The 17,683-nt window shown below is 35.1% G+C and overlaps 1 protein-coding gene across 1 annotated transcript in view; it reads right to left on the bottom strand.

The window, feature by feature from the left end:
• Positions 1-17,683, bottom strand: part of LOC120413975 (R3H and coiled-coil domain-containing protein 1) — a gene marked incomplete at its 5' end in the record, with an annotated part of 62,271 nt that overhangs the window by 12,516 nt on the left and 32,072 nt on the right. Inside the window, 2 exons of the mRNA XM_039574986.2 lie at positions 512-1,442; positions 1,507-1,819. Of these exons, the coding sequence (XP_039430920.2) occupies positions 512-1,442; positions 1,507-1,819 (1,244 nt within the window). The remainder of the gene's footprint in view (positions 1-511; positions 1,443-1,506; positions 1,820-17,683) is intronic.

The raw sequence follows: 17,683 nt of genomic DNA, 5'->3' as shown, positions 1-17,683 counted from the left end.
AAATATAGTCCAGACTCAATTATCCGAAGATCGCAGAAAAATTTCACTTTGGATAATTGATTCTTCGAATAATCGAATCAGGATTATTTTTTTGACTTATTTTTGATTGTTGAGATCAAGTATGACGAATGATGAAAATTTGAACTTCTTTGAAAAAATATTATTGTTGCTCCTTGATCTGGAGTCTGGACTTTAAAAACGGAATTGCAAAAATGTTTTTGAGTGTTTGATGAAAACTTTTTAAAAACCACAATTAAAAAAAAATAAGGCCGGTTAAATTCTAATTTAAGTTTCCCACTCCCAACATTAAATCTAAACAATCTAAAGCAATTGTAAACTATTCAGAGTATGCATTTTTGATCAAATATGGGGTTTATAATTTTCTTTTTAATTTCAAATTTTGGGATCACAGAATTTGAAAATTAAGCTTGAAATTTGATTTTGTTTTTCAACATCCCATATTCGCAAAGCCCCTAAAGTGTCCACGTGGTTTCTGAATGACCAATCCTACCTTATAATCCGACTGTGGCACCTCGATCGAAACCTTCCCAACCGCCGACGTCAGCTCCTCCATCAGCTTCGGGTTCAAACAGTCCCCGTTGTCGTCGTACATCGTCTCCCAGTCATCCTCCTCGGGATTCACCTCTCGGGAATCCGTCGCCGGCGCCACATGTCCATTCTCCTTCCCACCACCGCTGCTGACATCCTGCTGCTGTTCGGCAATTTCCAGCACATTGGACGCGAACGTCTGCTTGATGATGCGCCTGTTACTTCGGTTGATCTCCTGCGACGCCTTGCGCAGTTCCCTTTCGTCCTTGTCGATCTTTTCCGTCGCCGGACCGCCATTCGTGATGATTTGCTGCTTGGAGCTGGCCCGCTGCCGGCTTGGCTTGTTCATGGTGTCTTTCGAGCTTCCGTTGAGTTCGGTTAAAATGCTGCCGTTACTACGGCGTTCCTTCGTCACGAGTTCCGCGTTGAGGTCGTTGTTCTCGCGTGGGACTTCTTCGGATTTCTGCTTTTTAAGCTTGACGATCTCCTTGTTCGTGGCGGTGATCGCTGGGCACGGCTCTTCAACGCTGTGACTGCGGTTTTTGAAGCTGGCAAGGGCTTCGCTTTTGGCTGGTTTCGTTGCGGAATCTTCCGACGGAGTTATCACAGAGGCAGTCGCCGTTGAAACCGTCGTTGACTTGTCCTTTGGCTTGGATCGTCGCGAAGAGCGTTCCTTTTTGCTGGCCCTGAGGGGACAACTGCTAACCAGTGGAACGGGTACCGACGGTTCCGGAGGATCAGAGGTGGGCACAACCGCAGCAACTGGAGGAACTGTCGTAGACGAAGTGGTGGTCGTGGGCGCGCTGGTCACCGGAGGTGTCGTTTGGCTGCGACGAGCTCGCGGAATGTACACGGCACGGTCCGGTCGTCGTTCGCGGTGGGCACGGGCGGGTCTACAAAAAAGAACAATCAATTAATTCCCACAACCTTCAAAATCCCCCCCCAAAAACTACTCACTTGGCCTGATGTTGAGCTTCAGCGCCAAGATCGCCGTCCTCGTTGGTGTTGTTGTTGTTGCTGTCGGGTTGGACCTTAAATGCACTGCTTCCCTCGGCCGGAGGGGTGGTCACATTCTGGGCGGCAGGAGGTGCTGGTGACGGGGGTAGAAACGGATGACCCTCACCGGCTGCCGCAGGAGATAGCTGGCAGCTGTCGGCGGAAACAAATTTGAGAGCCTTTCGGGCGGCCGGCGGTCGGTAGATGCCGGGCGAGGGGAGCTTGCAGCCGGAAGTTGGCGGAGATGAGGCGAGCAGGGCCGAGGCGGATGAGGCTGGAAAAAGGTAAGGGTGAAAAATGTTTAGGTATTGAGTTCAACTAGACTTAGAACATTATAAAGTTGTTTCAATTATCGTTTTTCTTGGAAAACTAAGTTTCAAATTTCGAAATATCAATAAATTTAAGAAATAAATATTATTTTTTTTCCTTTCGCGTATTTTTTTGATCTGTGGTCTGAATGTTTTAACAATTTTTTTATGCAAAACTCGTAATGATAATACTATAGTTCATCCTGCAAAATTACAAAAAACATAAAATTTTAAAGTGCAGTTTTAAATAAAGTGTAAAGTTTAATAAAAACAGCTATCTGGGTATTGTAGGTAAGGAAAGCACATAACAGTTCCTAAAAAAATGCATATCTCGTATTTTTTTCAGTTGAGTATTTAACGAGCTGAAATTTAAAAAAATACTAAAAATGGTCCTGTCATTTTTATTTCGATTTGGCGTCTTCGACAAAATAGATACACGGAAAAAAATCGGCAAATCCGATATTTTGATTTAACACATTATTACTAAAAGTTGAATTTCTAAATACAAATTTTCAAAAAAAAAAAATATGTGTTATTTGGAACTAAAAAAATCATTTTTGAGCCATAAGTAAGATTGATGATATTTCACGCTCAAAAATGAATTTCACGGGGACCTTAATTTCAAATCACAAAATTTCACGGATATTTCACGGAACGTGAAAAGTGGTAAAATAACCTTGAAACGTAAATGTTAAAATTGCAGAAAGTAATTTTCATGCTTCGTTTTATATTACTTTTCAATAAACTATAAAACTTCTTCATCAATTTTGAACTTAACACTACGAGTTTTTTTCCTTAATTTCCTTGTTCCTTTAAGTCTCGTTAGATAGTTTGATTACTTTATCTACCGAATAGAACTAATTCAAGGATTTAGAGTGAAATATGTAAAACTGATTAATAAAAGGCATTGCCAAACAAGTTTGATCTTGTTTAATGATGATGAAAATAACATTAACATATTTCAAAAAGAAATATAGGACATGCGCATTTTCATTTATTGAATTGTTTTTTGTTTATTCGTCTAATAAAAAATAACTAAACAGTTTTCTCTGATTTGCTTTAATTTAATCTATTTTACACTTTATATTATAATTCCAAATCAAAACAAATTTTAGCAGTTTTGTCTAACCAACACGATTTAAATTAATCGAATTTTCTGCGCATTTTAACAAATAAATATATTTTTTAATGTTCTCGTCTCACATTTGCTGAAAATTTTGCATTTCCACGAGAGCCTTCACCAAATCATCAAATATCGTGAAAATTAAGTAAGACCCTAGAAAAATCTGAATGTTCTAAAAAGTCCTGATTTTAAAGACCAACTTTATATAAGTTTGAAAAAAAACAACGTTTAATCTTGAATAAACAATGTTTGAATCTTTAAATTTCTTATGAAATTATACCTTTAAAATAAAAAAAGTAGTCTTATTATTACTAAGGGGAATGACAATATCTTGCTTAATTTTTCAAAAGGTCCCATGTACATAGAAAACCCATGGTGCATTGGTTGTTTTGTAAAGGTACTCTAGATATGATTGAATTTAAAAAAAATCTATGAAAAGCTGATAATCTATGTTATGTTGTTTTTGGGATTGATTAAAAAAAAATGCTAAATTCCACGAAATTTCACGAATTTTACGCTGTCCGCGAAACCGTAAAAAATCACTAACCCTAGCCATGAGGCATAATAGTGCAAAATCTGGTTCCGGAAAAAAATCCTAACATTGTTTTAGAAGCTAAATTAAATATGCAATCGAAAAGTATTTTACATTTTTTTTGATTTAATGTCAGTTTTAGGTTATAATTTTCGGAAAATTCGGAACAAGTCTGTCATTTTCAACTGACGATATCTCGAAAGCTATTGGTTTGATTTTAATATTAAATTTAATGTTAATGACCTTTGATAAATTTTCTGATATTTTCAATAAAAATAATTTCATTTTTTTAAATTAAGTCTAAAATATGAAATGAGGAAAATTATCTATTTTGTAGGCCTTTTAGTTACAAAACAATAATTACAAACTTACTTTTGGTTCTATTATGTTGTTGTTCTTTTCGATAGATAATATTAACATTAGTCATTTTTACAATGAAACTTCGTTTGTTAAAATCTTCTGATTAAACATTTTTACAATCTTATGCGGAATTAAAAAGATCGGATTATGCATATGAAATAGTAGTTTATGCAACAAGTTGCAAAAAGAGGATTTTTTCAGCACGAGTCGTACATTTATCCAACGAGGTTCACCGAGTTGGATAAATACGACGAGTGCTGAAAAAATCAAGTTTTGCAACGAGTTCCATACAACATTTTTTGCAATTTCGAAAAACACCCATTGAGTGAAATTTTAAGTCGAATTTTTATGTATTTTGTCAATAAATCGTTTAAATCAAAAAAATGTTGAAAAGTGTTACTTTTCGAAACAAGTGCTGAAAAGTTCAACTTTTCAGCACTCATTTCAGTGCTGAAAAGTAGAACTTTTCAGCATTTATTTTGAAAAGTGTTGCTATTCGATTCTGTTATTTTTGGTACAGAAAAGTAGGCTATTTCGTCGTTCAAGAATGACAGGAAAAGTAAGTAGTTTCACGACGGAATTGCAAAATAGTAGTTTATGCAACAAGTTGCAAAAAGAGGATTTTTTCAGCACGAGTCGTACATTTATCCAACGAGGTTCACCGAGTTGGATAAATACGACGAGTGCTGAAAAAATCAAATTTTGCAACGGGTTCCATACAACATTTTTTGCAATTTCGAAAAACACCCATTGAGTGAAATTTTAAGTCGAATTTTCATGTATTTTGACAATAAATCGTTTAAAGGGTTACATACATGTATAATGGCAAAAAAATCAGATGTTAGTATGAGCACACACTTCAACTTTTTTCAAATTCTTTTTTCATGGCATTAAAATATACATTTTCACCTACTTTCGAAACAAATTTGAAGATATTTGGTTGCATCGTTGCCGAGATATAGCAATTTCAAGTTAGCAGTTTCAAAAAACGGGTGCCACGATATTTCAACACTGTCTTGACCAAATCGGCTAAAAATTTTGGTGAAGACTCATTAAACCGATTTCGTGTGCATGACGGAGACCGATTTTCAAAAAGTTTATTTTAGAAAAAGATAAAAATCTTTTTGTGTTTTTCTTATAAAAAACCGTTAGTTTTTGATTTTTGTATTTTTTTATAAAGCAAATTTTAAAAATTGGGCTTCGTCATGCACACGGGATACATCTTATGAGTCTTCACCTCAAATTTCAGCCAATTTGGTCCATCCCATCTCGAGATATCGTGGCACCCGTAAATCAACTCGGCATGGCAAAATTCTGAGCATAAATCGTCTCTTACTCAGTTTAATCATGAAATATCTTCATGAAACTTTCAGGAGTGATTAATAATCATCTTTTGAGTGGATTTATCAAATAATCTGTAATTTAAAATATTGTGATTTTCTACATATATGTAACCCCTTAAACCAAAAAAAATGTTGAAAAGTGTTACTTTTCGAAACAAGTGCTGAAAAGTTCAACTTTTCAGCACCCATTTCAGTGCTGAAAAGTAGAACTTTTCAGCATTTATTTTGAAAAGTGTTGCTATTCGATTCTGTTATTTTTGGTAAAGAAAAGTAGGCTATTTCGTCGTTCAAGAATGACAGGAAATGTAAGTAGTTTCACGACGGAATTGCAAAAAAGTAATTTAATCAAGATTTTTTTGGTGTTACGTTTTAATTTGGTAATAACAATCTAAAATAAAGTTCAAAAAATACTTCGTAGTTCTCAAAATGCTACATTCTAACGATTTTCTAGGTTATTTCAATATGTTCCGTGAAAATTGCACTTTTTAGATCAGGGACCAAAATTACATAAAAAAAACTATGATTTACGAAAATCAAGGGGGTTGGCACAACAGCTATAGGGAGTTAACAGAACCAAAAGCATTACTCCGTGTTATGAAAAATGCAAAACCCTGGAGCATTAGATGCCATATATTCGGGTAGTTAACTTAAAACGCGTATTATCTTTTAATTTATATTTGTATTATAATTAGAACAAAAAAAAATCAGAAAATAACAAGGAAACCCGTTCTTGAGACATAGATTTTAAAATGTCAAGACTTGTATGAAATTTAAAAAAAGCAAACGCATGCTCTCACTTAACTCAAGTTTTTACCAAAATTACACAGTGAAATAAATACCTAACCTAAAAATCTGTATCACCCACGGGTCAACGCGCTTGACCACACCAGTCACCACCGCCGTGGCCTTCATTAACCCAAATTTCAAAAGTGAACCAGCCAACAAAACTCGCTCATTTCGCAGCCAAAACCGGCGGCGTTTCGCGTCCTTGAAAAAGGTGTCCAAAAAGAAATACAATAAATAAATCTACACGCTGACCGCGAGTTCCCCCGGAGACCTCCAATCGGTATGACTACTATCACCATGTCGCGGGGGAATTATGCAACGACGTTTAGCGCCTTCGATGAACGCGCCATTGCCTTGGACAGGGACAAGTGGGACAAGGTATAGCTGGGAAGCAAAAAAAACGTGTTGTCCCCAATTTGGCTGAAACCGAAAGGTGGCTGCTGTCATTCAAGATGGTCAGTCATCGAGCCGGGCCGGGGACCATTATCATCAGGTTGCAAAAAATGCAGCTAGTATTTGCAATGTAAATAATATTTAAAATAAAAAAATTATCGCTGTTTATTTAACTATCAACTCAGATCGTTTTGCACCCTTCGACAAAGTTGTAAGAAATTAAATTTCCTACAAGAATCTCATACTCAAGCGATGTTTTTACTCAAACATTTTTGCGAATTTTGCCATACTAACTTCAACGATCAAAAGCGACCCTTAAACCTTAACTGATTTGGCTCAAAATTTGCACAGTTACTTTTTTTTTGCCCAAGGAATCGAGTCAGGGGGTAATCCTCATATCGATTTTTTTTTATTGTCACCCTAATGGTCATTCAGATTGGTTCTCTCCGATTTCGCAAATCGACGTTTATATTTATTTTTTTTCGATGAAACTTTGTCCGTGCATTCCTTATGTTATAAGAAGATATTTTGCATCATTAGTTTTTTTCCATACAAGTCCCCATACAATTGTGGGTCTTGTCATACAAAATGGGTACGTAAATGTATGAAATTCTATATCTTGAGAAGAGATTTTCTGAAAAATTACTACCGTCATCAGGGGTGACAATGGGTCATACAAAAATGCTGAAATTTGTATGACCCAATGTCACCACTGATGACGGTATACATTCGATGTCTTGAAATAACAAAACATATTTTGCATTTTTTGGTCCCCGTTACACATCATAAAATATGGAAAATAAAAACATAGCAATTTTGAGGATTTAGCTTTTAGTAATAAAAAAGTGAAATGAAAAAAGTCTGATTTTGGACAAAGTTTAATCCAACTCAAAGAATACAAAGAAAAAACGGTATGCGAAAACGTACAGTATTTATTAATAACGTAATCCCTTGAAGGTTACTTCATCTTTTTAAAATAGAATCAATTGAGGAGATTTTCAAACGACCCCAACATAATTTTCTTTAAAAAAAATGTGTCTAAGATTATTTTGACATCCCACAATAAAATCTAAATGGGTGAATTTGTTATTTAAAAAAATAACACGTGAACAAAGTAAGCAAAAAAACTAAAAATACAAGATTGACAAATATTCAAACCGTTTTTTTTAATACGACTATGACAAAAACACTGATTTATGGCCGTACTAATTTGTCCCACTGGTCAAATTACACGATCGCGTCCAACTCTCCCACGACTGGCTGCAAGAAGCTGCTGCAGATCGGGTGCCGCAACTTTAACACTTCATTCTACTGTGACGAATTGCCTCAGCACTTGAGAAGGTCGTCCGGCCAAACAATATACCAACCAACCGGCCAACGCAAAACCGGTGAGAGGCGAATGGCCGGTGACTGCAACGGCCGGCGATGTGACCACATCGTCGTCGCATTGTTGCACTTTCGTCGGCTCCGAAGAGGCCAAAGAAGAAACGCAAAAGTGTTTTAAGGTCAACATTTAAATAACCCCCGCGAGCACACGCACACACCAGCAGCAAGAAGAAGAAAATCGCGCGATCTTTGCCGAAACCAACACCATCGAAAATGTCGAGTCGTGTTTTGGAGTTTTATTTTTAATGTTGTTTTGGTTTCGATTCACGTTGTTGTTGGAACCTGCCAAGTTCAGCCGAGAGTGTCGACGCATGTTAATTTGCATTCGGATCAGCGATTTAGGGGATCGCTCAATTTTATGATTTGCATTTTTGGAGCCCAAACACGTTCGCGAGACGTGCGCGATGTAAATGTAGATCAAGTTCAGCTGATCCATCATTATTTAGAACTTGATAAGCATTTGAGCAATTCTCTACCAAAACCGGAGTTGGATTTTATTTGTATTTTTTTATTTGGCTCAAACTTTGTGGGGGCCTTCCCTATGACCAAAGAAGCTATTTTGTGTCATTGGTTCACCCATACAAGTCTCCATATAATTTTGGCTGCTGTCCATACAAAAATGGTATGTAAATATTCGGACAGCTGTAACTTTTGAGTGAATTTTCTGATCAATTTGGTGTCTTCGGCAAAGTTGTAGGTATTGTTGAGGACTATTGAGAGAAATATAGGTACACGAAAAAAAAATATGCAAATTTTTTAATCAACATTTTTTTCACAAAAACTCAATTTCCCGAAATACGTATTTTTTTATTTTCGAAATTTTTTGATATGTTTTAGGGGACAACAATTCGCAACTTTTGAGCCATAGAGAAACATGGTCAAAAAATCTGCCGCCGAGTTATGAATTTTTGAAAAACAATTTTGACGTTATTTTTTTAATGCAAAATAGAATTTGCAATCGAAAACTACTTTACAGATTTTTTTTATAAAGAGCTCTGTTTTCAAGATATAGCCACCGAAAGTTTGATTTTAGCGAAATATTTGCAGTTTTTCGATTTTTAAAAATAGTGACCATGAACGACCATTTCTAAAAATGTTTTTTTTGAAAAGTTCAGAAAATTTACTATAAAATTGTCTAAGAGACATTGAAGATAGGACCTCGGGTTGCTGAGATTTCGGTTTTAGAATATTTTATCCTAACCAACTGAACAGAAAAAAACGTTACTTAATCCACCTTTAGGTGGTTGGTGCCTTCCTCACATTCATAAAGTCAATACATTCAGTAAAAATAGCAACATTCCCTTAACATGTTTAACAAATCAACTTTATTACTCATTTCATTTGATAGGGTTCGCAGACCTTAAATTTTTCTGGCTCATCGGCAAGGTCTGATAAAAAAACCTAACCAACGATAGTTCACATGGAAGATTCAGACAATATTTTTATCACAATATCTGAGATCCGGCCTCCAAAAAGTATATAAATAACACTTAAGTGCCAATAACTTTTGATAGGGTTGTCAGATCCTTGATGTTTTAGGCTCATTTGAAAGGTCTTTCGGTTATCTAACTAAAGATGGGTCACATGATGGACCCGGACATCATTTTCATTGAAATATCTGAGATCCGGCCTCCAAAAAGTGTATAAATAACACTTAAGTGCTAATAACTTTTGATAGGGTTGTCAGATCCTTGATGTTTTAGGCTCATTTGAAAGGTCTTTCGATTATCTAACTAAAGATGGGTCGCATGATGGACCCGGACATCATTTTCATCGAAATATCTGAGATCCGGCCTCCAAAAAAAGTATAAATAACACTTAAGTGCTAATAACTTTTGATAGGGTTGTTAGAGCTTCAATGTTTTGGGCTCATTGGAAAGGTCTTTTTAATACCTTTCTGAAAATGTATAACATGATAGGGTTTCTTGCAAAAACCACCCTTTTTACAATCTTGCGGACATACGCCAAAATAGTTTTTTTAGCATAACTTTTGAAGTACTTAACTAAACATGCTGGTTTTAAATAGAGACCTATGGGACCCCAAGACGGATCGAATGAGACTAATACGGTCAAAATCCGTTTATCCAGTCCGGAGATAATCGAGTGACAATTTTTTTGTCCACCCACCTACACACATCCACACAGACATTTGCTCAGAACATGATTCTGAGTCGATAGGTATACGTGAAGGTGGGTCTAGTTCCTACTGAGCATATCAAAGCATCAAAGCATTTTAGTAAAAAAAAGTGCAAATTTATCATTTTTTAAGTCTAAAGAAAATTTTAACAATTTTCAAAATTAAAAATTGTTATTGAAAGTCAAACTCCTCAAATAAAACGAATTTTTAAACTAGTCAAAACTGTATCAAATCCATCGAAAGCAAAAGTGATTGTTCCACCAGTGAGTGTGTGAATCAAAATACCGGCAAAAAGCACACACAATCAAACCCGAAGCAGCGATAATCGACGAAACTGTCAAGGACAGGTGCGCGCTTGGGAGGAGCCTTCGCGACGACGTGAGCTGAGATGCCAAAAACGACGTGATGAGATACTTAATGAATTGGTTAAGAAGAAGATGTAGATGAAGCAAACAACCACAACAAAACAACTTCAATCCGAGTGGTATTGGTGTAAGCTTGACCCAGATTGCGTTCATTGGACTGTGTTGACTTTTGGAAGTTGGGGTTTTCCCCACTAAGTAGCTGTTAATTGAATAATTAAGGTGAGTAATTGCAACTGGCTGAACATTTAACACCGTACTATATCTTCAACTGATCCCAATTGAAATATAAAGTCAAAAGTCAAACTCTACAGCAAGACATGCCATTTTTATTACGAACCGACGTAACTTCAAACTCTTCACGCAAGATGACAATAAATAACTTTACATCACACGGAAAAGAAGCAAACTATTTTCAGATACATTTGGTGCAAGTTACACGGCATTGTGTGTTTTATTGTTGCTTCATATCTTCAGTCTCATGCAACAAAGGCATACAGAAAAAAAACAACAAACGTCAAAACACCCTCCGCAAACAATCATCAACACTAATCGTAAATTAGGCAGATCGTCTGCCGGGGAGTGTTGATTTAGTTTGTTTTTGCTGCAGAAAAAGCGCGTCATAGCTCACGAAGCGTGTTAAACGTTGATAATTCGATTTAACCCGAAATGGTGTGGAAACACCTTACAACGTTATGGCAACACATTGTCAAGTATTTTTGTTGTTGTAGATAAGGCCGTTGCAAATATTTTTTGAATACCAAAAGTAAAAATTTAAAAAAATAACTAAAACCCATGATTTCAACATTTGAATGAAAAGGGGTTTAAAATGCATTTTGCGCCAGTCCGTTTGTTTTGTAATAATTATTTTTCGAAATATGCTAAGTATGATGTCCAAAAATATATTTTTCTTCCTGATTTTATCGGGACGTTCTTGAAGGGGAGCGACATAAACCTTGAAATATATTAGCAATTCCTAATTTAGATTTGAATATCTAGTAAAAAACAAAACCAAAACATTTAAAACTTTGAATAAATTTATAACTTTTTTAACTTTCCAGGTAATTACGTTTCAGTTTGATTATTTTAAGAATATAAACATGATTTGCATCATATTTTTTGGAAAAAAAAGTTTCAATGGTTTTTTTTTCATTTTTATGTTTTATTGTTTTACAGCTAATTATGTTAGAGGCACTTTTTTTTTACATTTTTGCATTTTTTTTTTAAAATGGCTCTAGTTTCCAAAAAAAAAATCGCTGGAAAATTCATCTTCTTTTTAAAATAGAGCAATTTTCTACGAAATCGGCGATTTCGTGCCTTTTTATTTTTTTTATTTCGCTCAAACATTTGGGGGTTTCACTATGACCAAAGCAGCCTTTTCGTGTCATTGGTTCACCCATAGAAGGCTCCATACAGTTTTAGCAGCTTTCCATACAAAAATGGTACGCAATTATTCGCGAATCTGAATCTTTCGAAGGAATGTTCTGAACGGTTTGGAGTCTTCGGCAAAGCTATTGGTATTGATGAGGACTTTTTTGCCGATTAACTTAAAAAAAAACAATTTCCCAAATTCAACATTATTTTATTTTTGATTTTTTTACGTATTTCGGGGACAAAACCCGCAACTTTTGAGCCATAGAAAAGAATGAAGAAAAAATTGGCGCCGAATTATGTTTTTTTAAATAAGTTTTTTGGAAAAAAATAAATTTAATTCTAATTTTTTTTTATTGAAAAAACAAGTTTAATGTAAAATCAAATTTTCAATCGAAAAGAACTCAACAGATTTTTTAATAAAGTGAATCTTTTTCAAGAAAAAGCCACATAAAGTTAAATTTAACTGAAAAATTTCAGTTTATCGATTTATTAAAATAGTATCCATGATTGTTTGTTTCTGAAAATATTTTTTTCGAAAGGTTGAGAAAATTTCCAAAAAAATTGCCTAATGGTCATATTTTCAATGTTAAATATATTGTGAAATTGTCTGATCTCCCGGACAAAATATTTTCAGAATTTTGGATTAAGTTCGTAACATTTCAAAAGGGCGTATTGAATATTTGACACATTTTTGTATCAAAACCTGCCCACTAAAATATATAAAACAAAAAAAATATGGATTTTGTAAAATTGTGTTTTTTGTGAAAAAAGTTAATTAAAAAATTAGATTTTTTTTTCGTGTATGAAGTTTTATTCCGACCTTACGAGCTATGGCCAGCTTAAAACACGACAAAAAAAATCCTAAAACGGTTAAATTTAAATTGCAATGTAAAAGTATTCAATTGAATTGCGATAAAGTGCATTGTTTTCAATTTTTTTTTTTTTTTTTTATTTTTTTTTTTTTTTTTTATTTTATTTTTTTTTTTTTTTTTTTGGGAGGGTGATCCAGCCGCACATCGTTGATGTCGAAACCTCTAAACTGGGCCCTCGTCCTGTCACGTCCGTCAGTAGTCTTGTCGTACATTACAACTAGAATCAGATCTGCCAATGAATTAGTACACTTCGACCAAATAAACACTGACGCTGTATGGATCTGACTCTAGAATAAATGCACAGTTGTGTGTTATTCATAAGTCCAACTTATTCAATAATTCATTTAAGTCCAAATATTCATTTGCTAACTACTTTGGATTGAAAATCTAAACTTTAATCTTCTATCAAAAACAATAAAAAAAATTATGAACTGATATACAAATAGGATAGAAATCGCGATTTGGAAAAGAAATTACCATTTACGTCAAAAGATCCGTAGTTCCTCGATTCGCAACAATGGTCCATACAACCATAATCCGAAAACCGTTAGTTCAACAGATCAACGAATTTTGTCCGATATCATTACATTATTGATTGATCGAGACTCTATGGACAATTTGACATAAATGAATGCCTAGTATTCTACATCAATCAAAGTTTATTGACAGCATTACTCTAACTTAAAAATTGCAACTAAATTTAACATCAAATAGATTTGGAAAGGATACAGATTTATATTAAATGCTAATGCTAAGCAACAAATCAATTGTACTATCCTGAAATCCCACCTAAATCCCACATTGTGATAGTGAAAAAGTCACAGAAGCAGCGGTGTCTTGTGCAATTGTGATATTTTCACTATCGGAGAACTACCTAGTTCACGAAGACAGCTTATCGGTCAACGCTTAAGCCCTGGGGCTGCGACAAAGCGACTTCTCGTAGCATGAAGTGGTGTCCATAGTGCTTATAAAAAGAATGTTTACCCAAATTTTAACTAATGCACTAGGATCAAATCATGCCCTTTGACTTTACAAGGCCCAGGGCGATAAAGTGCATTGTTTTCGAGTTGTAACCATTTAAAGGTTATTTTTTTCAAAAAAAAAAAAAAGATTTTTATTTTTTATTGAAACAATTTTACTTTAAACTTATGATTTGGCTTTTTTTTCTAAATTTTGAAAACATTTTTTTCGAAAAAGAAGGAACAAATTTCACAATGGATTATTGGATTCATTTCTTGACATTGGAAATCGGAACAATATATTCCAAGATATCGTTTATTAAAAATGAGGACTAATTTGGTAAAAAGCCATATCTCATAGTAAATATAGGACCAACAATTTTAAAAAATTCTCAGCTATTTGAAAATGTGTTTTCAAAGATGGACAAAGATGAACATTATTTTCAAAATCTAGGAAAAAGGTTTTTTTTTTAATTTGATCTAAAAATGGTTATAACTCGAAAACAGTAAACTTTAACAAAATTCTATTCGGTTTCTTCTCGATTGCTAATTCAATGTTTCACTTTACGAACTAGTCCAAAATCTGTTTTAGTAAAAAAAAAACATGAAAAGTGGAATAAAAATTCGAGTTGTTTTTCCATGAACTCATTTTTTACTGAAAGCAATACCTATAACTTTGCCGAAGACACCAAATCGATCAGAAACTCCGGGTTCATTATATGGATTTTCAAATATTTTCAAAGCGAATATTTCAAAAAATGTATGGAGTCTTGTATGGAGAAACCAATGTTACAAAATAACTTTTGAAAAAAAAAATGGACAAAGTTTCATCCAAATTAAAAAAATATTAAGAAAAGTTGATTTGCAAAAACGTAACGAAATGCTCGATAAAATCAAACTAAATCGATTTTTCATACGATTTTTTCTGATCAAGGCTTTCTCATCCAAAAATCCCCCAAGTTCAAGGTCAACGTACACGGTTTCAACCCCCCGCGGTTGCATCATTTCGTGAGTCATTACCGTGCGCTCTGACCTGGGTGGGTGGTCGGCGGCGATCATCTGCACGCCACCAGCACCACCTTCCCTGGCCACGACCAGTCTGTCCGAATGATGATTGTTTTGAAATAATGAGCAACATTGTGCACTGTTTTCCTGCGCGGTCAGACCCCGTGAAATGAGTCATTCGTGGTGGAGTCGGCAATCACAACAAAAACATAATGCAACGGAACCACGTGCTAAGGAAAAGTTTAGCATTAAATGCACGCGAGTTTGGCAGGAAGTTGTTAGGGAAGTGTTGGGGATGGGAATTGTTTTGAACTGGAAAGTAATGACTGTTTTGAAGAGCTCATTTGACCGATTCTTCGGCTCCTTTTCAAAAAAATTCCAAGTTTTTTCCAGCGTTTTGGCTGTAGTGGCAAAAGAAAAGAAGAAACCCCCCAATGTTATTACATATTTGGATAGATAATTGATTTTCCTACAAAGAAATATCATGCAGAATGCACCATATAGTACCTGTGCTTCCCCTGAAATAAAAATGTAACGTGACGGGACAACATCGTAAAACTGGACTTTTAAAAGGCACACTACAAAAATCACTACAGTTTTGCCAGTTTGATTTTTAAAAACTTTTGCTCTTCTACACATTATCACAAATTAAAAAACGAATCTTTTGCTCCTTGAACAGAAAAAAATTGGTTGAAATTTGAGTTTTTGCCAGCCATTTCTTTTCGTGACGGGACAACGAAAGGAGCAGATTTATGAAAAAACTCCTCTCCCGTTCAATGGCTTGCAGACCACATTTGGTCAATATTCTTGACTTTTAAGGTAAGAAAACGCATTTAAAGCACATTGCAATTATTCAATCATAATAAAAATGATTTTTTTCATATTAAAAATCACACTGAAAATTGAAAAATGTGACATTTTGGTGTAGCTTCGCTAAGAATCGGTCATTTAGAGAAAATATTTTAGCACGGTAGTAGCCAAAATAGTTCTACATCAAAGTAGCCCATTTAACAAACAATTTTCATTTGAACAAGAAGAGCAGTCAAATGGCAGTCCCAGTCGGAAAATCGATTATTACGAAAATATTTTGGACCAAATCGTTCCGGCCATTCTCCAGTTCTCCGGCACAAACTCCAATCAACCTCAAATTAGAAAATCCAATAATCCCTCAAAATGAGACATCCATTCCGGCAACCAACGTGACCGCACAGGATCCTGGGCTGAACGTGAGAACCATCTCCTTGGAACCGCTACCGATTCCAGAGCAACCTCCGAAGCCCCAACAACAACCGCCCCTCCAGGAGTCCCATCTGTTCGGCCTGGGAGTTCCGCTGGACGTAACGGCCTCCACCAGCAGTGCCTACACCGACGTCGAGAAGAGCATCGGCTGCGGACACGACGGTCGGGGCAGCATCGTCGGGTACGACATCTTCCAAGAGCTGGAGGAACGACTGCAGGAGGTTATCTCGCGGAACGATGCCGGACCGGCGGCGGCGATCAAGATTCAGGACAAGCCAGGCAGCGAGTCGGAACCGGCGGGCAAGGAAAAGGACATCAAGAAGGTTAACAAGGTGAACGCGGCGCTGGAAAGTATTAACCGGTTCCTGAGCTTCTATCTGTTCCGCTCGACGCTGTATCCGAAGCGGTGGTAAATTATTCGTGGAATAAACGTTATTTCTTTATGTAAACACGAGTCTTGAAATTGATTGCTTTCCATTTTGATTATCCGAAATTTCGAGAACTCAAAATAAGATCTACAGTTAAGATCTAGAAGAAAGAGTAAAAATTTGCATTTTTCAATGCCAAAAAAAAACTCACGTTACACTGACGTTTACACTGCATATTATTTAGCCCTCACAGATAATCGCAGGATCGATTACAATATATTTAGGAAATGAAGTATCAAAAGATTGCATCAATGACATACATTTTTTGTGTATTTTTTGACTACATTAAACCCTCTTTCTAATGTTTTATAAGGGTCAAATTAATCCACTTTTTTATTATTAGTTCGTATCACGTATTCTGGATGCTTGGATGCGAAAATTTAATTGATGGTATGGTATACTACCTGCTAGTGGACCCCTTTCCTATAGTGGACCCTCTAAAGGTTTTTTGATGAAAAACTAAAAAAAATCACATTTTCAAGCGGATCTACACATCATTTCTAGATTAAATTTTCAAAAGGTCCTATCTGCATAGGAAACCCATGATTCATGGGTTGTCTAAAAATTTAATCTAGACTATTTGGCAAGTTCCACATCATAAATGACAGTGTGGACTGATATTTACATGGTGTTTGAAGTTCAACATCTGAAAACAGCCATGACCACTTTCGCAACAAAACATTGTTTTTCTCTTATGATTGAATCAATCATTTTTTTTGACTGACTATTTCTCATCAGTTAGTCGAAATAAGAAATAAGTAAATTTAAGAAATATTACTTAAATAAAACCAGACAAAAAATGTATATCAACAAGTCTACAATCTGCGAGGTATCAACTATAGTCAAGATACTTTCTGTCAAGAAAGGCAGGGATCAATGTTTTTCAAAATTATTTTAAAAATAGTTTTTAATCTTTTTGTTGATGTACATAATTTTATTGTGCTCAGAAAAAAATCAACCTAATCGTTGTGTGTTGCTTCGAAATTTCTTTTTCAAGGGAAAAAAAATTTGCTTGAAAATCTGCTACGTTTTTATGTTGCTTCCATGAGTTTTTTAGCACGAGTCGTACATCCAACGATGTACTGTCGAATTGGATGAATACAACGAGTGCTAGAAAAATGGATCAAGTTCAGGGTGGTCACCTAGGAAAAAAAATTCGGGAAATTTTGTAATAATTCGGGAATTTGAGTTCACCGGGAGAAAACCGGAACAAAAACTCGGAAATTTGACTGGAAAATGTTATGAGTTTAGTCAAAATTCGACAAACTTCTATTAAATTCATTAGTATGTTTTTTGTCTCCATAAGAATATTATAAATGAACAGTTCGGGAAAACTAGGTTTGACATTGTGTAATAGACTCGAGCTACTTGGCTTGGGACCTCCATCAGCGAACTTTTATTTAAAAATGCAAAAATAAATGTTGCCAGTTTTACCATATTTTTTCAGTTTCATATAATTTTAGAAATATATACTTTTTTAAAATCAATAAACAAAATAAACAACCGACTGAATTCATCATTTTTATTTGAA

Source organism: Culex pipiens, chromosome 3 (genome assembly GCF_016801865.2).
Source record: "Culex pipiens pallens isolate TS chromosome 3, TS_CPP_V2, whole genome shotgun sequence".
In the NCBI taxonomy this organism is placed as follows: Eukaryota; Metazoa; Arthropoda; class Insecta; order Diptera; family Culicidae; genus Culex; species Culex pipiens.
Note: the sequence above shows the minus strand (reverse complement) of the source record. Positions and strands in the feature narration are given on the sequence as shown.